General features: G+C 41.6%; 1 protein-coding gene across 1 annotated transcript in view; it reads right to left on the minus strand.

Moving 5' to 3' along the window:
• Positions 1-14,930: 14,930 nt before the first annotated feature.
• LOC136864950 (pickpocket protein 28) overlaps positions 14,931-23,494 on the minus strand; it is a 434,926-nt gene continuing 426,362 nt past the window's right edge. Inside the window, exon 11 of the mRNA XM_067142357.2 lies at positions 14,931-15,720. Within this exon, the coding sequence (XP_066998458.1) occupies positions 15,491-15,720 (230 nt within the window). The 3' untranslated portion in view covers positions 14,931-15,490. The remainder of the gene's footprint in view (positions 15,721-23,494) is intronic.

The raw sequence follows: 23,494 nt of genomic DNA on the forward strand, positions 1-23,494 counted from the left end.
CCTGTAGGTACTTAAAGGTACCGAGCTAAGATCACATCTACGGTACCCCTACCTGTACTTAGCAGGGTGCTGAGATAAGCAAAAAGCCGACATCTACGGTATCCCTTTCCTGTAGGTACTTAAAGGTACTGAGCTAAGATCACATCTACGGTATTCCCTACCTGTACTTAGCAGGGTGCTAAGCTAAGCTAAGCTAAGCTAAGCAAAAAGCCGATATCTACGGTATCCCCTGCCTGTAGGTACTTAAAGGTTCTAAGCTACGATCACATCTACGGTATCCCCTACCTGTACTTAGTAGGGTGCTGAGCTAAGCAGAAAGCTTACATCTACGGTGTCCCATGTCTGTAGGTAAACAGAATGCGCAAGGCTAAGAAGCGGTTCTTAAGAGTATTGAGCTAAGACTGCATCTACGGTATTCCCTACCTGTAGGTAGATAAGGAGAGGACTAGGCTAAGAAGCGATTTTCAAAGGTATAAAGCTAAGACTGCATCTACGGTATTCCTTACTTGTAAGTAAACCGAGGCGCTAGGCTGAGAAGTAATCCTCAGGAGCACTAAGCTAAGCCTACATCCACAGTATCCCCTACCTGTTAGCGACCTTTGAGCTATGGTAAGGACAACACGAGACGCTGAGGTACCGAAATATAGAAGTTCTACAAGCAGACGTATTTGTACTACGATTAAACGAGAAGGTCTAAGCTCAGCTCGACAAGCTGCTACCGCTGCTAATAATTTTGATGTGGACTGTACGCGTGCAGTGGACTTCATACTTTGCTGAAGCATCACATTCTAACAGCAGCTCGCCAGCCTGATGTAGCTTGTGTATGTAGGCTTGCTTCAAACTTCATCTAAAACACATCCCAGATATTTTTTCTTGTTCAGGTATTCTAGAGTCTGCCTATTCGAAACCCAGTGCTAGTACATACCTATTCGCAGGTCATAAAGCTTGAACTACACTAGGAAGCAGCTAGCTGCTGCTCTCCTACTCCTAGTCCTGTTTTACAGCCGGATGCCCCTTCTGACATGTGATTTTAAGTCGCAAGAACCTGTTTCACAGCCGGATGCCCCTTCTAACGCAAGAATCTGTTTTTACAGCCGGATACCCGTTTAGGATTTTAAATCACAGAATCTAGTGTTTTACACCATGGACTATTGTTTTACGGCTAGATGACCTTCCTGACGCTGAAAGACCAGGATTTAGCCAGTTACCCTTCCTGATGTAACAAGACTCGAATTTATTTTTTTCGCTAATTTACAAAAGCATGTTAGGTGCAAGTTGTGCTAAGCAAACAATTGCTATCTTACACAAGCTGTTCAGAAGTGTGGTTTTATTATTTTTTCTCTTAGAACGAAGGTGTACCCCCAGACATGTTCTAAACACATCAATCGATGTTCTGATCATATGTTGTATCGAGTACAGTGTTCGATTATATTCTTAATCACTTCTTTTTTAATATAATCTTCAAGTATTCGATAAAGCTATGCTTTGACAGAGCAGGGAAAAGGAGGTTATAACAATCGCTATCTTACACAAGCTGTTCAGAACTGTAGTCTTATTATTTTTTCTTTTTTCTCTTAGAACAAAGGTATTCCTTGAGATGTTCTTTTAAATTGTCCGCCACCACATTTCAACTAAAGAGTGCGGCACGGTGCTCTGTAGATTAAAGATGGCGGATGTGGAATTTGCCGCCACCACATTTCAACTAAAGAGTGCGGCACTGCGCTCTCTTAATTAAAGATGGCGGATGACAGCTGACGAAATTGCCCGCTAAAAGGTATCTAGCTAAAGAGTGCGGTACGGTGCTCTGTTGAATAAAGATGGCGGATGACAGCTAACGAAATTGCCCGCTAAAAGGTATCTAGCTAAAGAGTGCGGCACGGTGCTCTGTAGATTAAGGATGGCGGATGACAGCTGACAGATCTTTTCAAATTGCCCGCTACTGCATGCCATAAAGAGGGCAGCACGGTGTTCTGTGGTTTAAAGATGGCGGATTACAGCTGACGAAATTGCCCGCATGACAGCAGCACGGTGCTCTGTTGATTAAAGATGGCGGCGGATGACAAAAAGCACGTGGTTTTGTTTCCAAACAAGAGCATCTGGAATTTACCGCCACCACATTTCAGCTAAAGATTACAGCACTGTGCTCTGTTGATTAAAGATGGCGGATGACAGCTGACGAAATTACCTGCAAGAGGGCAGCACGGCGCTCTCTTGATTAAAGATGGCGGATGACTGCTGACACAAAAAAGCACGTAGATTTGTTTACTGATTCAAACCTATCGCTAGTAAGGTTAAGTTGGCAGCACTAAGGTTTAGGCCCGTCAAGATGGCAGCACTGAGGTTTGCGATATGTTGTTGTCTCTCAAAAAGCACGTGGCTGTCAAAAAAGCACGTGGTTTGTTTACCGATTCAAATTTCGCGCTAGTAAAGTTAAGTTGGCAGCACTGGAAGAGGCCCCTGTCTGCGGTGGAGGAGGCCTCCGGGAGGCCCCCCAGTGCGGTGGCGGTGGAGGAGGCCCCTGGAAGTATTGCGGTGGCGGTGGCCGCAGAATCCCTGTAAATCCCTGTATTATATTACTCCCATTTTAACACCTGCCTAATACTGGAATAAACATTTTATAGGTGGACTTGTGTGTGTGTTGTCTATGAAATGAATGCGAGTGCCGGTCTGCTAGCGCGCGTGTCTGTCTGCTGCCTACAACAGGAAACAGGATGTATCAAATTTCTGTGATAACAGGATTTACCGTACCGACTTGTCCAGACCGCTAGGTAATATTCACTGTCATACAGTAGAGAAAGAGAATTATAAAAATTAAACAGATGCGATTTTTTAAAAATGTAGCACCACCGTGTAGTGTAGGGGTTGAGTTCTTGGCTCTCACCAAGATGCTTCGGGGAGGGTGTCGATTCCCTTCCAGTTTAGAGCCTATTACCTGCATCTAAGGGGATAGTTCATAGCCGGAGTTCGATCCCCGGTCAGTTCAGAGATTTTTCTGAGTAGTCTTCCCCTTTTTCCTCTAGGAAAATGCTGCGGATAGTACCTAACTTATGGCTACGGTCTACTACTCGTAAAACTGGGGGCACAGGACTTAGCTAACTGCGATGTGGTGCAATTACAACACTGTAATAATTGACGTTGGCTGTGTGTGCGTGGACTATGAACTAGCCTTACATGCAGGTAAGCAGGCTAGGAATCGAACCCGGGGACGCGCACTTGCCCATATTAAATACCTAACAAATGCTGGGATGTATGACACAGCCCCCCCGACAATATTGTCCCATCTCTTGATCAGTGATGATACCAAGCAAATGCTGGGAGGCTGTATTACTCAAATAATTAACAGTTTGCCATTTCAAAATGTTTTAACAATTATTGTGCTTTTGCTTAGAGGATAAGCGGGGAATCCACTTTACAGATATCTTTTGTTGTGGACGACCTATTAGAAGAACTGCATGTCCGTAAAAGGATAATGAACCTATCTAGGCTCCCTCCCGCTTGCTATTGGAATTAAGGACAAAATCGCCTCCTGACCCTGACTAGAAATCGAACCCGGGGGACCTACACAAACGTCAGCACACTAACTATTTTAGTCATGGTGTCGAACTAATCAAACACTAAACACTGAACCCTGCGAATTAAATTCCACAGACAGCAAAATACGATGGTCCGTGCGCGCGATTGTGTTTATTTTGCTATTGATGTAGAATGACGAAAATAATCAAACTGTGTCCAATTCATGAACATAACTGCAGAATAAAGTGTAAGGCAGATTACTGCATATGCCTCTCAACAGTAATGCATTATGATTACTCTGTAAATCCACACAAAGCATATTTTTTTATTAAGGATCGGTTTTCGAACGGGTCAGGGATAGAATGAACGCCCCATCTAGCGGTGAGGAAAATATGGTGTTTTCCATGAACATTTTATATTGCATACATGCAGATAAACATTCCTGATCTGACCGGGAATCGAACCCGGTCACGAACTATCCAATGTAGTCTGTGTAGACCACGAAATAGCCCTTAGATGCAGGTGAAAATCCCTAACCTGACGTTTAACGGAGTGTGGATTTTTATTTCAACGCAATATTCCAAAGTTGACGGCCGTTATTTACCGCTTTCTAGACAGGGATAGTCGTTTTTACGTTACACCGTAACAGATAGGTTTTAAGTCAAAGATGGGATAGGAAAGGGCTAGGAAATAAAAGGAATCGGCTGTGGCCTTAATTAAAGTACAGCTCTGAAATGATAATAATACCAATATTTTTCTCTAACCGCACAGCGAAACTCTCGAAACTGATTACCTCTGTTGAAATCTGTACACCCCTGCTACATGTCATTATACTGTGCATCGCCTCCGGGGTGTGAGCATTATACAGAAAAGTCACTGATAGTGTTCATCAATTTTTAAATTTATAATTTCATTTACATATTAAATATGTAATATTATACATTTGAAATATGACATTAAAACTGGGTTCAAGATGGCGACTGTGTCGTTAGGCCCCTCCAAAATTGAGGAGAGAAGGGCATCTTGCATAAAACTGGGATAGATAAGGAGGAGGGAAGGACATCTGACCGTAAAACTGCGTCAGATTAGGAGGAGGAGGGAAGGACATCCAACCGTAAAATTGGAATAGAGGAGGAGGAGGGAAGGAGCATCGATCCGTAAAACTGGGCCAGGTGAAGAGGAGGGATGGGGAACCAAACCGTAAATATGGGCCAGATGACGAGGAGGAGGTAAGGAGCATCTAATTGTAAATCTGAGCCAGGTGAGGAGGAGAGAAGGAGCATCTAACTGTAAAACTGCACCAGATGAGGATGAGGAGGATGAGGAGGATGAGGAGGATGAGGAGGAGGAAGGGAGCATCTAGCCGTAAAACTGGGCCAAATGAGGAGGAGGGTTGGCGTACCAAACCGTAAATCTGGGCCAGATGAGGAGGAAGAGGTAGGGAGCATCTAACCGTAAAATTTCGCCAGTTGATCAGAAGGAAGGAAAGAGCATCTAACCGTAAAACTGGCCCAAATGTGGAGGAGCGAAGGAGCATATAACCGTAAAATAGGGCCATATTGGAATGAGGAGGAGCATCTAATCGTAAAACTGGGCCAGAAGAGGATGAGGAGGGAAGGAGCATCTAATCGTAAAAGGGAGCCAGATGAGGAGGAGGAGGGAAGGGACATCTAACTGGACCTAAGATTTTGGCTGGCGTCAGATGAGGAGGAGGGCAGTGTATCGGGCCGTAAAACTAGGTCAACATCGGTGTACACTCTTCTCCTTATAGACTCTGTAGTTCTATAGGAAAAGGAAAATGTGTTATTACTTATATTTACATGACAATCAGTTCTACTTAAATTAGATAGACAGTTGTTATTGTCCGTTGCACTGTAAAAGTATAGATCATATTGTCCCCTTCACATTTGGCATATAAGAAGTATTTGTAATATCTACGAATGTAAGATTATCATTTTATTAGCACGGGCAGGAATTTCCCAACTCCGTGTTACAGAGAGCAGTGCTATGGCACGGAACCGGATTTTCCAAGCGAGAGGTTGAGCTATGGATTTTTTGTGTCAGGCTGCCAGCTGTCCTCACGTGACCCACTGGGAGAAGCCAAGGTCGTCCGATCGATAACGAGCAAGGCCACGTCACACCTGACAGTACTCTAATGAAATGTAACAGACTATCAGGTGCAAGTCACTGACCAATCACAGACTTCTACGGCGACACACCCTCATCTTAAGATGATTAAATACCGGTGTTTCCAGAAGAAACCTTTCTCTTGATTTTGACTCTTTCTTGGATGATTGTCTTGGGAATTCTACGCTGACATTCACGTTGCAGACTCTCTTGGGTTCGATAACTCGGCAGAACAGATTCATTGTCCATCCTAGATCTACGAGTTTAGCAGATTTTACGGACGAAGTTACGTATAATTCAATAATATAATTCATCGTGTGTGTGTACAGGGCACATCTTAAAACTTATTTGTCAGTTTCAGCTCCTACTACTTGTGAAGAGGGAAGAGGAACTACTGCTTGCTGATCGAGATAATTCAAGGTGCCACCACATCAGGAAGAGGAAGCCTACCACTATTCCATGTTAATCATCGCAGCTACAATGGTGTACTAAAATGTAAGGCAATCTCCGACATGGAGGAGATGACGACCGGTGGTGGATGACCTACCACATGTTCCGGGTCATCGGCAGAAATCCAGTCTCATAAATCATTAGGTACAATTTTATAATATTTATCTGTTCATCTTTGTAGAGATAATGCTTCCTTATTCATTTGACGTAATTTTGTTCTAGTCTTGGTGTAGTTTGATATATTCTTTCTTCTTTCCTTGGTGTAAGGTAGTTGTTAATTGGGTGTGAATGATTATTGGTTCCTATTAGATAGCTAGTGATGTGTGAGTGTGTTCTACATTTATTCTAGCTGCCCCATTCAATAGTATAGGAGTGATTTAAAATCATTGTCCTCGTCAATAATATTAATAATAATTTAATTTTGAAATAATTTATAATTTATTTTTGTTGGAAGCGTAGTGGGACAGATTGTCGGCACGTTTATCATGTCGAATTTTCCCTATGCATTATTATTTTTCTCTATGTGGATTTCAGGCGTGTTAGTGTCATCCGGTAATTTATCGAGCCTTATCTTCCGCGGATTTGTGATCTCGCATATTTAATAATAATTATAATAATAATAATTACATTCCATCACGGGTTAAATAAGAAATTAAGGGTCATGAGTGTAAATATTGTATATTCTTGTGTGTGAAATATTAATATGTGCTCTAGTAGGATAAATGTGAGCCTGGAAGACGGCCGAATCTTGACGGATTATTTATTGCATTTATGGACTTGGGAATGGATCAGTTATTATGTGTTGGACTTGGTGAATCCATTTATTGAGTCTCACGTGAAGAATATGTGTTGTTGAACATAATTTATTCAGGTGGAGCACGTGTTAGTCGATAGCCACTGATTTTAAGTAATAATAATGTCGTGACTCATGAACCATAAACGGGTACGTTTATATTTGACCTGCGTTATGTGCGTTTCTGTAACGATAATTTTCTCCGATGATATCTATCGCTGATATTCTCACAAGCTTCGTTGTAAACATTGTAAACTGTTACCTTGTACCCCCAGTGTGAATGTTGTGTGTGTGAATAGTTATTATTTCTCTGGATTATGATATTTCTTGTGATTACAATTTGACTCGATCACGTGTTTGTTGTGTGAGTACTGATAGAAAATATCGTTGTTTGTGTTGCTCCCATTTGTTGAGAAGTAAATCTTTAGTGGATTTTATTCCGAAATTAGATAGAGAAGGGTTTAATATCTTAGATAAAAATGAATAAAAAAGTGTTATGTCCGTGGACAGGAGTCACAAACAATTTATTTTAAAGCCTACAATACTAGAATTTTTCAATGTGTGTAATACTGAAGAAGGATATTGCGGTAGTTTGAGTAATTATTATGGAAATTTTTGAAGTGATAATTATGGAAAATTTTTCATTTTGTAAAATTAAATCTGAGGAAGACATGTTGAATAATATTTCGACAGAAATTTTGATCTTTTCATTTTCAATATACTTGAAGTAAAGTTAATTTAACACGTTAAACAGGAAGGGATATAATTTAATCGATGACGATAAATGAATCAGAAAATATTTATTAAAAATTTAATTATTAAATAATCATGTTAATATTAGATAGAGGTCTTCTCATAAAAATCATTTATTATTTTATTATGTCAGATGTAGGCTAATCCTCGTCTGTGTATTTACAGAAATTATGTTACCAGAATTATGGGAAGAACATTTACGTTGTACCGAACGAACTGGCAGAGAAGATGTTTAAATTCCAAGATTTTGTCCGATTTAAATTGTTGTTTAAGAGTGCTGATTTTAATAAATGTTAAAACCTAATATTTGATAGCGTTGATTTTATTGTCGCTAGACCTTATTTCTATTCCTGCCCTAAAAATTTTTACAAAGCCGGAAAACGAACGGTCTACGACTGAGACTCTCGTTCTCCGGTTGAGTAGCCAGGTAAGAAGGGGGCAATATCTACCTAAGTGTACACGTTAATATTAAACAATCTATTATGTTTATGTGTGATCTTTGTAGTGTGATTTTAAAGACGAGACAGTTTTCAACGGCATAAAGCTTTGAAGCATATCTTAGGAATATATTCATGCAAACAGTGCAATGCTACATTCAACAGACATGATAATCTCATACGACATGTGAATTCTAAACAAATTGGTATAAGTATTCTACCAGTAGAAGGCTTAGAAACTTTCACTAAATGTCGAAAGTGCGATATAAAGAAGCGTGATCGAAACTATATGACATCGTCTCAGCCTACTACAAGTTCTGTTACTATCCTCGCACCACCAGATAAAGAGAAGCAAGAAGAGGAAATGCATAAGGTAGAAGAATAAAAAGAAGAAGGACTCAACATTTCTTTACCATTAGAGCTTTTTCATTCTACTTTATTTTCTAATCCGACTACACGTTCTGTTGCTGTGCAAACATCTCAAGAAGATAAAGAAAAATAAGATTTTATCGCTTCTTTACAATCAAACCGTGTTAAGTTTTTATCTATTGATGGCATTGCAGAAGCACATACTATATCAAAACATGTTCACTCGTTTCCTACGTATCAACTGTCTGCACGTATTCACAATATTAACAGCAAAACTCTGTTACCCTATGCAGGTGTAAGATACTGTAAAGACCATAACTTACTCGTTGAGCGACCACAGTTCCTAAGAGCTTATTAAAATTCAGGTTACACAATGTATGAACGAGAGATTCAAGAAATAGAGGAAGAATTACGCCGAAGAGGTATTATTGAGTAATAGTTCTCTAAAATGCAGACAAACATGAGTTACAACAACGAACCCTTTGCACCTACCGTTGTAGACGGCGACATCACATGTAGAAATGGGATAAAAGCGATAGTACTTTGTTTAATTTTGTAAATAATTATACAATAAATATTTTATTAAATTTTAAATGTTCTAATTATTGCATTCCTTTGCCTCCTTTTACCTTTCGTAAAGGGTTGAGTTTGCTAGAGATAAAGAAAGACCTCTCGATAACACAGGTGCACAACTAAGCAGTCTGTCAGATGGTGACATGACCCCTTAAAATGGCGTCGTGCAACTGGACCCAAGATGCCGACTCTGTAGTTAGCCCGTCAAAAATGGCGGCGGGGAGGGAGCGGCGGGAGAGACATCTATCCGTAAAACTGGGCCCAAGATTTGCCAGTCGAAGCGCGTGCATCGGCTATCGTAAAATTTCGAGATGAGTTTAAATTTTCTTCTACCAGAGCGTGCAACTATTACCAGTCGATGCGCGCATCTATTATCGTAACATTTCGAGATGAGTTTACATTTTCTTCTACCAGAGCGCGCAACTATTACCAGTCGATGCGCGGGCTCGATTATCGTAAAATTTCAAGAAGAGTTTACACCTTCTTCTACCAGAGAGCGCAACAATCGCCAGTCGATGCGCGCGCAATACCCTTCTACTGCTCATGGATCTGCGCACCACCACTCGCTGAAAGATGCTATAAAAGCTGATTCTCGTGGCAGAAAGCACTCGATCGCCTCGAGAGAGGCAGCCGTGTCCTGGCATCTTAGCCGGAGCAATAGTTTTGGTAGAGGACTCATCGCCAAGGCGTGGACCTCTAGGGAGAGAGAGAGAGTATATCTCTCACCCACCTATCGCCTATTTTTGGTAAGAGGGTGGGAAGAGAGGACTACCTCTCTACCCTCCCCCCGAAATCAATAAAGCAAAATATCCTCTGAGGTTAGCCTTACCATCTTTCACGCCTCGGCACGTGGTTAAGTCCCGTTAAGATGAGGGCAGTGAGTTTAGGGTCGTTCTCTTTTTCAAAATTCCGAGGCCAACAGCTGTCAGAAGCACGTGGGGGTGAAGTTAGAACCAATCAAGATGACAGCTGTGAGGTTAGCCTCGGTCACGTATTCAAATTCCGCGCCCAACACCTGTCAAGACATGAGCACGTGGTCGAAAGTAAGGTTAGGACATTTCAGGATGACAGCTGTGAGGTTAGGGTAGCCCACTTATTCAAATTCCGCGCTCATACGCGTCAAAACATTTGCACGTGTTCTTGTTTGTAAACAATAGTAGGTGGCCTTGACGTCATGAGCGTGTGGCCTTGATGTCATGGGTCAATGACCTTGCCAGTGGTCAATGCCCTGTTGGGAAAATACTGGTTAAGTTCCCATTGTTTTAGAATCCGTGTTGCTATACTACTGCTGACAGAACAAGCCGACATATTCCCGCCTTTGCAAAGCCCTACCAGTTCCTCCCAAAAATCATCCTGACCTAGTAGCCTCATTCGAAACGTAGACACCCTAACATTCCCAATAATTCTCCTCCCTCCATCTGCACTCGAAGAAGTTCTCCGTTTCATACCCCTTTCCCTTCTCAACATCTACCGCCAGTAACGCCACCTAGTTCTCTCACACTTGCAAGCTACTGCGAATCAGGCCCTTAATCTTTTTTTTCAAGTCTTCCACGCCGGACTAAATAATATTTTTTATTCACACGATTAAAAACTCTGGTATAATCATGGCAGAATGTTTACAAAGAATTCCGGCCTCCTCTCCCATCTCCATCCTCTTCCTGAAAGCCCATTTATTTTACCGTAAGCGCTTATACCTTCTAACACTTACTTCCCAGCACCCAGCGCACATTACACTCCATTCTACTCAACGAAAATATATTCCATCCAAACCAATCCACCCAACTCCCAGGCTTCACCCTCCACCAATAGGACCACCCTGATGACATCGGTTGAGGGGTTTCCGCCCTCACAATCCGCTCCTACTTCCTATTTGCTTCCACCACACTCTGCACCCTTTTCTCCTTCCATATTCCGTCATAGCTACCATCTACTTCTCATCCGGGATCCTTCACGTCGCCACCAAACAAAACCTAATACACAACCCCTCCCTCTTGAATTCCTTGCATATATTCACAGCACCTTCCCACATTTCATTCTACTAGCAGATTTTAACTTCCGTAGTCGCACCCAACGCGAAACCAATTATCTTTTCACCTTTCTGAATCATATCGATTCCTCCTTAATCCTCTTACGCGGACGACCCAGTCTCAGCCCACAAACCAGCTCGGATGCAGCTATCGCTTATAACTGTCTCATTCATCTTCTCACTGTTTCTTATTTTCCAAGCATTGGGAGCGACCACCTCCCCATTCTACTCCAAATCCTTCCCCAATCTCCACGTGCCAACCCACCTCCCCCTATTACTGATTATTCCGTATCCAACTGACCCGCCAAAGGAGATACAATCAATTCTTTCCTTCAACAAGGTCCCCCACTTCGAACAGACGCTGCCTCCACCGTCACCTTCGGCGAATCCATCGAAAACACTATCGCCACAGCAGCTGAGATCAATATTCCTACCACCTCCTATATCCTTTTGGGACCCAGACTCCCCCTGAAGTTTCGCCATTTACAAAATCTCTCCCAATCCTACCAACCTAGTACCAATGGACTAGAGACACCTACTTCCCACGCCTTGACCGACCGACACTACGCACCATTCAGAACTTCCTGCAGGCGGTGCAAACGGTGGCCTTGGAGTACCACTTGTTCATCCTTGAATTCCCTTGATGCCACCCCATCCCACTTTTGGGGACCATTACCCTTTTTCATTGGACAGACAGTCTACCCTACGTATCCCATCCTTCCGAAGAGCAGATCTTCTAGTAACACCCCGAAAAACGTGGAGGTCTTCTCAGATCACTGCGAAAGACGTTTCATGATTTCATGAGACAGACACTTCGACGATATCAACGGCGCATTCTGCAACACAATCTGTACATCATCCACGCACTTCCCTTCTTTCACTCACGCCCTAACCAGTAACATTCTCGATATCCCCACAACAGACAACGACATACTGGACGACCTCCGCCGAAGAAGAAACACCACTCCAGGATCCGATATACTCCGCTATACTTTGGAAACAGGCCATAATACTGCTCTTCCCTAAACCCGGTAAGGTTCCCACTAACCTCGAATCATATCGACCCAACTACTTATACATAGTCATAGCAAAAGTCCTTCACAAATCACTTCCGTCGTCTCTATAACTATATCAATTCCATGCACCTCATCCCAGCCTCCCAATGCGGGTTCCAACCTGTCTTCTTCACCCACCACTAATTCTTCCGTCTCATCCTGTTCAACTCCGATAACTATAATCAAGGACCTCCTGCACTCCTGATCACATTTGATTTAAATTTAGCTTTTGACTCCTTCTGTCATGATGCTCTAATCTTCAACTTACACCATTTCGCCCTCCGTTACTCCTACATTCGTCTCCTTTCATCATCCCTCAATGACTGCTCGGCAACCATTCACATCCAAGGCCACCATTCCCGATCCTTCCACATGAGTACGTACCCCAAGTGTTCGCGTGTACGCGAAAATATTGAGTTTGATATTATTATTATTGTTGTTATTATTATAATTATTAAATGTCTAACTACTTTCTAGTATTTTTCTTCATCAACTTAAGTAGTGTTATAGTGCTTCCTTTCCCAAGAGTAGATAGGCTGAAGGAAGTCTAATTACCTCATTACACTTTTCTTTTATGTAAAAGAAAAATGCTGCCAAAATTATCCCCCGAGAGTGAAAATTAATTCGTTTTCGTAAAACCTGGTCAGCAAACATTTCACCATTATTTATATAAGCACATCTTGTAAGTCTTGAAGTTTGGATTTCGCACTCTCAGCTACTATGTTAACAGATTGAAGACTACGGCTTTCATTGCAAAATTTATTAATTAATTGTCGCAACCAACTCCACTTTTATAACAATAGGTGTGGTCCAAGTATTTCACTTAGCACTTGTTAACACACTTCACTGCCATTCAAATACGCAGAAACTTTCAAGTTCCCGTGTATACTTCTATAAAATTCAACATTCCAGGAATCGAATTTTATTACGTAGACAACTAGTGTATCATTGAACAGTTCAAAACTAAGCCTCTTATTTTCTATTTCGAATACCTGTTAGCTTATCATAAATTTCCTGCACAATTTGTTAAAAGTCAGGGATTTTGTCATCCGCAGCTGCCTTTTTCAATATCTCTTCCTCAACGCCATTTTTCTTTCGTCAATATCCAAGGCTGTGTCATCTGGTTGTTTTCCTTTAACTGACATTGTCTTTTTGGACATATACGCTGACAATCCTCGAAACAGTTGGTGAAGAACCTACTTCCAGTATGAGCCTGTCTCACACGAATATCCTTTCCTCACTCACCTTTATCATCATTATACGAAACTTAATTCTGTATACATTGCGACTCAACACACGACACTAGAGGACTATGTAACACTTGCTCTTTTGGGAACCGAAACACGATATGTACTCACATGCAAAACTCGTACATCCCGGTATTTTAGTTCTGGGAAAGGAATATGCATAGACTAAAACTACGGCGTATGGCCAAAACTCGTTCTGACGAACGGCAGTCCGAGCAGATAGGCCCTACACCAATATAGTGAGTGAGGAGTTCGAGCTCTCTCATGAGGCCACGAGGTGATGCATACTCAGTGAAATGATTTGGGCGCAAGTTAAAAGAGTAGAGGAAGAGATTTAGAAAAATTCAAGCCAGAAGCCGTCGACCGCCTCCTGTGGTGACGTGTGTGATCCGAACCTCAAGATAGCGATATTCATATGGTCACTTTCCGCGAAAGTCCATGTAATAATATTCTAATATTTTCAAGAATTAAGACGATTTTCTATCATGTTCTCACGGACAAAATTGTATTCCTCAACTAAATAAGCCCGCGCTTTGTGAACATTTCAGTACACGACTTCCCGGACTTGAATTTAGTTCTTCAGGTTATTTAATAATTATAAAGTGGTTTACGTGGAAAATTGTTATATCGTTGACATTTTCTGAATCCTCTAGTATACCATTTCGCAACTAGTTTAGCATGAGGAGTTCGGTGGAGAACAAACTCTAATGGTGTGTTCAATCGGATAATTCTACGCTAGTTACAAGATAATTTCTGTGACCCGCCCTTGTGGAGTGTGGACTTGTTTTTGGGAATGAATTAGCGATCTTACAGCCTACTATATGATGTAAGGATGTGAATAGTCTCAGTCAGAATACTAGATGTGTTTTTTTTATCTCAAGCAGAGCTGTCAAGGTAGAAATTCTTTCGTTAAACATGACGCATTTTATAATTTATAATTCAGCAACCACACTAAATAGGGTATTTATTGAACGTACTGGGATCTAGTGACACTAACATTCCTGCTTAAAAATAGATCTAAAACTTCCCCTGCAGTACAACTAGCCATAGACATTCGGTAACATGAACTTGACAACACTGAATGCAACATCGATACGGTACGAAATGTAACTAATCATGATTTAAGGCTATTACTACAATTAGAGAATTATAAGCGAAGAAAAAGCTGGAATTTACAGTCTTGCTTAGAATGAATACATAACGATGTTACAGAAAAATAATACAGTGCTTCTTTCTTTGAAGGACATTTTTCTGTGTTGCCTATCATTATCTTTGACAGATAGTTTTAATTCTGTCGAATAATGTATGTATTTTGCATATGTACATCCCATTCCAACCTATGGAATCATTTATTGGGGGAATTCATGATACAGGGAAATCATCTTTAAGTTACAAAGGAAAATAATTAGAGGAATGGCCGGTGTCGGCAGGAGGACAAGCTGCAAGAAATATTTTGAACTTTATTCTATTTTACCATTGCCTAGCCTTTATATCTACCAAACACTTGTACATATGAAAGAGAACGTAATCAGTTTCACCATAAACTCAGATGTCCATAGATTTAATACTAGAAATAGTCTGCACATAGAACCACATAAAACTAAGCTTTATGAATTGAGTTTGAGTTATGCAGGAGTGAATTTGTTTAACACCTCGCAAATTGCCAGATTTCACTAAGTGCATAAACCCATGTTCAAAATTTAAGAAAGAACTATGAACTATTCAAATTTATTTCTAACCATTGTTTTTATTCTATTGAAGTATATTTAGCTCTAGAAAATAAAGTTATGTATCTATTTTACTTTATCTGTGCTTCTTCACTAGACTGTATATTTCTCGTGGTACGTGTGTTACAATTTTATCCCTTGTTACTGTAAATATGGTTACTGACGTGTACCACATAACTGTATGATCAGTTGGATGAAATACAATACAATACAATACAATACAATACAATACAATACAATACAATACAATACAATACAATACAATACAATACAATACAATACAATACACTCTCATCTTTCATTATCTTATTACCCTTGCAGGAATAAATAATACAGTTTCAACTAATTACCAACGACTCGTTTCGACGTGTAATTCGGTGTAATCAACATACACAAACTAAAGTGCACAAATTACTTCGACTAACTACCATTATTCCCATTGTTCTTCATCATTGAATGGGGAGTAGAGAACGAATAAATTTTTGGCTTCCTCTGGACAGTGTTGTGGATTGCTTCAGATGGTGGCTGAACATCAGGATTAACTACTTGAGGTTTGGAGCAGAAAGCCCTCAGGAACACCCAGTAGAAGATTTCTGCCAAGCTGAGTACACTGAAGCCCAGCCCAAGTCCCAGCAATCCTCCACAGTTAGCTGGAAAAACCATATAAACCTTGAGTGTTAGTGAACAGTACCAGTCATCCTTTATAGCACTGTGTGGAAAAAAGAGGCGGACCATGCACAAGTTGTGCACTCGGAAACTTAACCCACTGGAAAGCGAGCGACGGGGTACTTTTTCTTGAGTTCATGCCTTTTCAGAAGCGCGCAACAATATTTCATGTAAGAACTGTAAGAACCCGAGAAAGCTACCAACACTTATATCGCCCGATGTTTTGTCAGTACCTTGGCAATCAAACGATCAAATTGCCAACAAAAACTGATTGTTGGATTCAGCGCTTCCTCAGAAACATGCCCACTAATATCCGAAATACCTCCACCTGAAATCGATCATTGAGTAGCAGATGCTTCCGTAGAACTCCAAGTAAACATATCTAAGCGGCATTCATGTCACATTCTACATCAGCATTTGCACAAACAAGATATTTCGTCTCCATGAGTTTGTCTCTCACTTCATCCAAAGTATAGCTTAGACAATACACATTCTAACTCACATACTTTCTGATACAACAAGAGATTATGTTACTGCCTTTACATCCCTTCAACTAATTTTACTGCCGGAGACGCCGAGGTGCCAGAACTTTGTCCTGCCGGAGTTCTTCAACATGATAATAAATCTACCAAAACGAAGTTTACACATTCGAGCAATTTCAAATACCATTGGGCTGAGTGGGATCGAAACTCACCACCATGAGATCAGAAGGCAAGCGCTCTTCCATCTGAGCCACTCAGGCCAGCAAACACACCAAGTGGTGGGAGTACTTAAGAAATCAACACCCTTGTGGTTTACCGCAGGCATATCGAAAAGGACTGAAAGCCTCGGTTGTGGCTCTTAGAGGGCAATTTCCCCTCACGCCACTTACTGTCTCATGGGATTAGAGAGGTACACAGCAGTGAAAGAGTTAATATGATAAGATTAGAAGGCTCTGTAGCATTACGCACATGGGCATGGCTCTGTTATCAAAAATCATGACTCCTGATTTCCGTCAAAGTGGACATGCTACTTTGTCGAGTGGTTACAATGAGTTTATGTTATCACTGTTAATACTATGAAATCAAATAATATGTCGAAATGTTGCGTCGCTTATGGATGTAGAAGACGGTGTATTGAGTTTCTGTTTACAGAATAAATAACGTGGGAAATTACGGTTATAGTAAGGATGATCCTTAAATTACACTGAAAATCACAACTTAAGTTATTAGATGAAGCTGAAAGGCGTCAGTGGGGTAAATATCTATTGAAGGAATTCCCTATTCCTTGTATTTTACATCACACCAAAACGTATAAGTCGTACGGCGACGATGCGATAGGAAATGGATAGAAGTGGAAAGGAAGTGACCTTGGCCTTAATTAAGGTATAACCCAGCATTTGTCTGCTGTGAAAATTGAATGGGTGCTCGCAAAAACGGGCTAACCAACATTTTGTCAGAACAGAGATAAGTCAACTTTTGCGAATGTCAAGAAACAAAAATTATACCATAAAAATATTTGTTTCATTATTTTATCTTGATGTAGTACCTTTAAACTATCAATACCATATATTGGAACTGTATTAAAAATGAAAAGTGCTTGGAAAAATAGAAATATAAAAAACGGAAGAAAATTAAGAAAATTGACTTCTGCGTTGACCTAGCTATAGTTAATAGTTTACCTTAGATTCGTAACCAAACTTAATTTTATGATCATACAATACAAAAAAGGTGTTTTACACAGCAAACTAGACATAGAGATGCCGGCCCCAGTGGTGCAGGGGTAGCGTGCCTGCCTCTCGTCCCAAGGCCCCGGGTTCGATTTCCGGCCAGGTCAGGGATTTTTCTCTCGACCTGAGATCTGATTCGAGGTCCACTCAGCCTACGTGACTAGAATTTAGGAGCTATCTGACGGTGAGAAGGGGGCCCCGGTCTCAAAAACCCAGAATAACGGCCGAGAGGATGCGTCGTGCTAACCACACGACCCCTCGTAATCTACAGGCCTTCGGGCTGAGTAGCGGTTGCTGGGCAGGCCAGAGCCCTTCCAAGGGAATAAGTGCCATGGGTTTTCTTAGACATAAAGATGCTTCAGACTTATTTTGAAATATGACATAACTTTCCCTCATGGTCATATGGGTCATATTCTAAAGTATTGGAAAATTATTCCTCAGTTATCTCTTGGCCATTGCCAGCTGTCAATTCTGTGTAATACTGGTCATATATTGCAGGGGCATATTCAAGTAGCTCAAGCAAGTCCTTAGGTTTGACAGCTTTGTTGGACATGTAACACTGTACTTTGGTGACAGCTGAACATTAGCAAGTGATGGCCGACCACCATTACTGTTCCTTTTGTGAAGGTCAACAGAATCATATTCCTCAACAATACTACATAAATATTTTAAAAATACATGAATGGTACATCTTTCATAAAAAGTATGCCTGAAACTTTACTAACTAGTACTCTTTGCTTATTTACAGATACCATTCTCTAGCAAATGTTGAGTGCTCAAAAACTTATCACTTATCATTTTTACTACTTGAAATGGCTTTCTTACTCTAGCTCTTTCTACAAAATCCTTCCATTCATCTGGCACAAAAACACAAACACCCACAGCCTCTAGTAAACATGAGGATAAGGTTTGCTAACCTACATATACAGCAATGACATCTTTACGGCCTCCTCCGTAAATGACTGTTAGCCGATTTTACAATAACAAAATTGGCCTAAACAAAATGGCATAAAATTCAAAACGTTGTATCTCATCACACAGGATTGCCTCATGTTAGCCGAACTCACAGAAGATACTTTGAACCTTTCGCAATTGATGGCAGCACATAACTCATTTTTTCCAAATTTGTTGGTTAGCCCGTTTTTGCGAGCACCCATTCAATTGGAAACCACGAAAGAAACATCTTCCGGACAGCCAACAGTGGGGTTGGGCTCCACTATCTCGCGAATGCAAGTTGATAGCCACGTGAGAGGAGAAGTTATCTTATTTTTCATTTCTTTTCTTTTTTCAGTAGAGAAGGGCTGAGGAGTGTAAGTGTAGGAACTGTTGGTGTGGCCAGGCATTAAGGAGTATGAGGGAGGAGTTGGAGAGTTTAAGTGAGATGATTAAGATACTCACAGAAGACAGGAAGGAAGATAGGCCGCCCTCAAACAATGTACAGGTTACTGTAGGTGTACAAGATGGAGGGGTAGGAAAGGGGGGAGTTGTAGAAGAGAGGTGGTCTAATATTCGAAGGGGAAGAAGGTTGCAGGCTAAGGGCTCTATTCAGGATCAGAATTCAGGACAGGTGTCTGTGCGAAATCGGTACGAATCACTCCAGATAGAACAACAGAGGGAAGATAAGGAACAGGGAACTGTCGCTGAGATGTGTGGAAGTAGGAGGAAGCTAAAAGGTAGGAAAGGGAAATGTAGAGTAGCGGATAGGAAAAGACAGGTGGAGCAGGGTCATGGGAAGGAGAAAAGGGAGGAGGAAGTAGCTTCTGCAGCTATCAGGAAAGACGGGGCTGACCAGGAGGGGGGGGGAACAAATGAGATGGGTAGGGTTCAGGCTCTGGTCATGGGGGATTCCATCGTTAGACATGTGAGGAAAGTGTCTGGAGGAAAGGGAACCAGGGTAGAGTGAGGTTGAGGCAGATGTTGAGGAAAGTAGAAGAGAGGGAGGAGGGGAAGGAGAAGGTGGTAGTGTTTCATGTTGGTACCAACAACGTAAGGCAAGCTGATATAAGTACCAACATAGTTGGAGATGTGTGGGATCTGGTAAATGCAGCACGGGTGGAGTTTAAGAAAGCGGAGATTGTTATTAGTGGAATACTGTGTAGGAGGGATACTGACTGGAGGGTGATTGGGGATTTAAATGAGACTATGGAGTGGGTATGTGGGAAACTGGGATTGGAATTTGTAGATCCTAACGGGTGGGTAGGAGATAGGGATCTGCGCTCAGATGACCTTCCCTTAAACTTCTGTGGTACGTGTAAGTTAGAAAATTTGTTTAGAAGTGTAATAGGGAGTTACATTCAGGGAAACGGGGTTTTCTAGGCAGCGGTGATAAGGGTGCAGAGATCTGGAAGTCAAGTAGGGATGACATAAAAATGTTAGTGTTGAACTGTAGAAGTACTGAAAAGAAAGGAATAGAATTAAGTAAATTAATATATATATTTATCAGATATTGTAATAGGTGTTTAATCGTGGCTGAGAAATGATATAATGGATGCAGAAATTTTCTCACGGAACTGGAGAGTGTATCGTAGAGATAGGATAAGAATGGTGGGAGCGGGAGTATTCAATCTGGGTAAAGAAGAATTTGTAAGGTACGAAAATGTTATAGATGAGAAACATGAAATTCTAGGTGTAAGGCTCATTTCTAAAGATAACAGGCAACTTGATATCTTTGGAGTGTACAGACCGGGAAAGGGTAGAGCTGACACGGATTCAGAATTATTTGATAAGATAATCAGCTATGCGGGAAACGACATGGAAATAAATGTGATTGTAGCGGAGATCAGAATTTTTTTTGCTGGTTGCTTTACGTCTCACCGACACAGATAGGTCTTATGGCGACGATGGGACAGGGAAGGGCTAGGCGTGGGAGGGAAGCGGCCATGGCCTTAATTAAGGTACAGCCCAGCATTTGCCTGGTGTGAAAATGGGAAACCATGGAAAACCATTTTCAGGGCTGCCGACAGTGGGGTTCGAACCTACTATCTCCCGAATACTGGATACTGGCCGCACGTAAGCCACTGCAGCTATCGAGCTCGGTGAGATCAGAATTTACCAAATGTCAATTGGGAAGGAAATGCGAACGACGGGAAGTTGTAGGGGTGTAGTAAGGATGTAAAAGAGAGGGCACATAAGTCTCTGGTAAGACCCCAACTAGAGTATGGTTCCAGTGTATGGGACCCTAACCTGGTTTACTGGAAAAAATCAAAAGAAAAGCAGCTCTTTTTTTCTGGGCGATTTCCGACAAAAGAGTAGCGTTACAAAAATATTACAAAGTTTGTGCTGGGAAGAATTGAGAGAAAGAAGGAGAGCTGTTCGACTAAGTGTTATGTTCCGAGCTGTCAGCGGAGAGGTGGCGTGGAATGACATTAGTAGACGAATAATTTTGAGTGGCGTTTATAAAAGTAGGAAAGATCACAATATGAAGATAAAGTTGGAATTCGAGAGGACAAACTGGGGCAAATATTCATTTATAGGAAGAGTAGTTAGGGATTGGAATAACTTACCAAGGGAGATGTTCAATACATTTCCCATTTCTTTGAAATCATTTAGTAAAGAGGTAGGAGAACAACAGATAGGGAATCTGCCACCTGGGTGACTGCCCTAAATAGAGATCAGTATTGATTGATTGAATCATGACCATGAAATGGCAAGTAAGGTAATACGTGAAGGACAGCTGATTCAGAAAGTGATGGAACCAACTAGAGGGAAAAATATCGTAGATATGGTGCTGGTAAACCGGATGAGCTCTGTAGTGAGACTAGAATCTGATTTTCTTAAAACAAAGGTATCCCCTAACATGTTCTAAACACATGTTGTATCGAGTACAGTGTTCGTTTCTAGTCTTGATCACTTGTTTAGTGATCTGAACACATCAATAAATGTTCTAATCACATGTTGAAGTTAACAACATCGAGTGCAGTGTTCGATTCTAGTCTTGTTATATTTCTTTTGTAATCCACAAGTCTAAACATGCGCAATGACGTTATCGCTGCACACTCTTGCCTTGGCGATGCATGTTCGATAGAGGTATGCCTTGATAGAAGATGAGGAGGAGGTGGAGGAGGCGGAGGAGTTAGAGGGAGGAGGTGGAGGAGGTAGCCATAACAGCCACCGCTATCTTGCGCTAATTAGCGTCGGGAGGGGCATGTTGTCGTAAACTAAGGATAGTCTCCTTCACGATGGTAGATTAGAGGTTAGGTTCACGTATGCACTAAAGTTGATGATAGCGAACGGAGTTTTTTCAAAGTACCCGCCACCACATTCCAAAAGTAATAGCTAAAGATAGCAGCACGGTACTCAGTAGATGGAAGATGGCAGCTGGATAAAATTTCAAATTGCTGCCACCACATGTTAAATGTATGTAGCTAAAGATAGCAGCACGATGCTTTGTTGATTAAAGATGGCTGATGACAGCTGTCAGAAAAGCATGTTTAAATTTCCCACCACCACCACGATAAGGTTTAGTACCGTAAAGATAGCAGCACTGAGGTAAGCGTTGCAAGATGGCAGATGACAGCTGTCAAAAAGCATGTGGATTTTAAATTTCCCACCACCACCACCACTACGATAAGGTTTAGTACCGTAAAGATAGCAGCACTGAGGTAAGCGATGCAAGATGGAGGATGACAGCTCTCAGAAAAGCACGTGGATTTTAAATTACCCGCAGTACCGTAAGGATAGCAGCACTAAGGTAAGCGATGCAAGATGGCGGATGACAACTGCCGCCACCACATTTCAAAGGTATGTAGCTAAATAGGACAGCAAGGTGCTGTGTTGATTAAAGTTGGCAGCTTGTCAAATAAAATTTTTCAACCGGGCGAGTTGGCCGTGCGCGTAGAGGCGCGCGGCTGTGAGCTTGCATCCGGGAGATCGTGGGTTCGAGCCCCACTGTCGGCAGCCCTGAAGATGGTTTTCCGTGGTTTCCCATTTTCACACCAGGCAAATGCTGGGGCTGTACCTTAATTAATGCCACGGCCGCTTCCTTCCAACTCCTAGGCCTTTCCTATCCCATCGTCACCATAAGACCTATCTGTGTCGGTGCGACATAAAGCGACTAGCAAAAATAATTTTTCAAATTGTCCGCCGCCATATTTCAAAGGTAAGTAGTTAAAGAGGGTAGCGCGATGCTCTTTTGATTAAAGATGGCTGCTGTCAGCTGTCAAAAAAAGCACGTGGGTTTGTATCCATACAAGAGCAGTTGGAATTTTTCAAATTGCCATCACCACATTTCAAAGCAAGCTAAAGAGTGCAGCACTGAGGTTTGCGATGCAAAATGGCGGATGACAGCTGTCGAAAAGCACGTGGCTTTGTTTACCAATTCAAATCTCGCGGGTAGTGAGGTTTAGTTGGCAGCCCTGAGGTTTAGGCCCATCAAGATGGCAGCACTGAGGTTAGCGATGCGTTGTTATCGGATGACAGCTGTCAAAAAGCACGTGGTTTGTTTACAAATTCAAATCTTGTGACAAAATTCAAATCGTCCTCCAAAATTCAAATTTTCCGCGGGATGAGGAGGCCTCTGCCGGAGGGCCTGTGGAGGTGGAGGCCACCGAACTGTCCATTTATACTACTAATAGGCCACTCCAACGTATTCGTCTACTAATATTATTCCACGCATCTCTCCGCTGACAGCTCGGAACATACCACTTAGTCGAGCAGCTCGTCTCCTTTCTCCGAAATCATCCCAGCCCAAACTTTGCTATATTTTTGTAACGCTGCTCTTTTGTCGGAAATCACCCAGAACAAGTCGAGCTTTTTTCTTTGGATTTTATCCAGTTCTTGAATCAAGTATACCTGGTGAGGGTCCCCTACACTGGAACCATACTGTAGTTGGGGGTCTTACCAGAGATTTATGTGCCTTCTCCTTTACATCCTTACTACAACCCCTAAGCACCCTCAAAACCATGTGTAGAGATCTCTACCCTTTATTTGCAATCCCATTTATGTGATTACCCCAATCAAGATCTTTCCTTACATTAACACTTAGATACTTACAGTGATCCGCGAAATGTACTTTCACTCCATCAACGCAGTAATTAAAACTGAGAGGTCTT

Source organism: Anabrus simplex, chromosome 2, assembly GCF_040414725.1.
Source record: "Anabrus simplex isolate iqAnaSimp1 chromosome 2, ASM4041472v1, whole genome shotgun sequence".
In the NCBI taxonomy this organism is placed as follows: domain Eukaryota; kingdom Metazoa; phylum Arthropoda; class Insecta; order Orthoptera; family Tettigoniidae; genus Anabrus; species Anabrus simplex.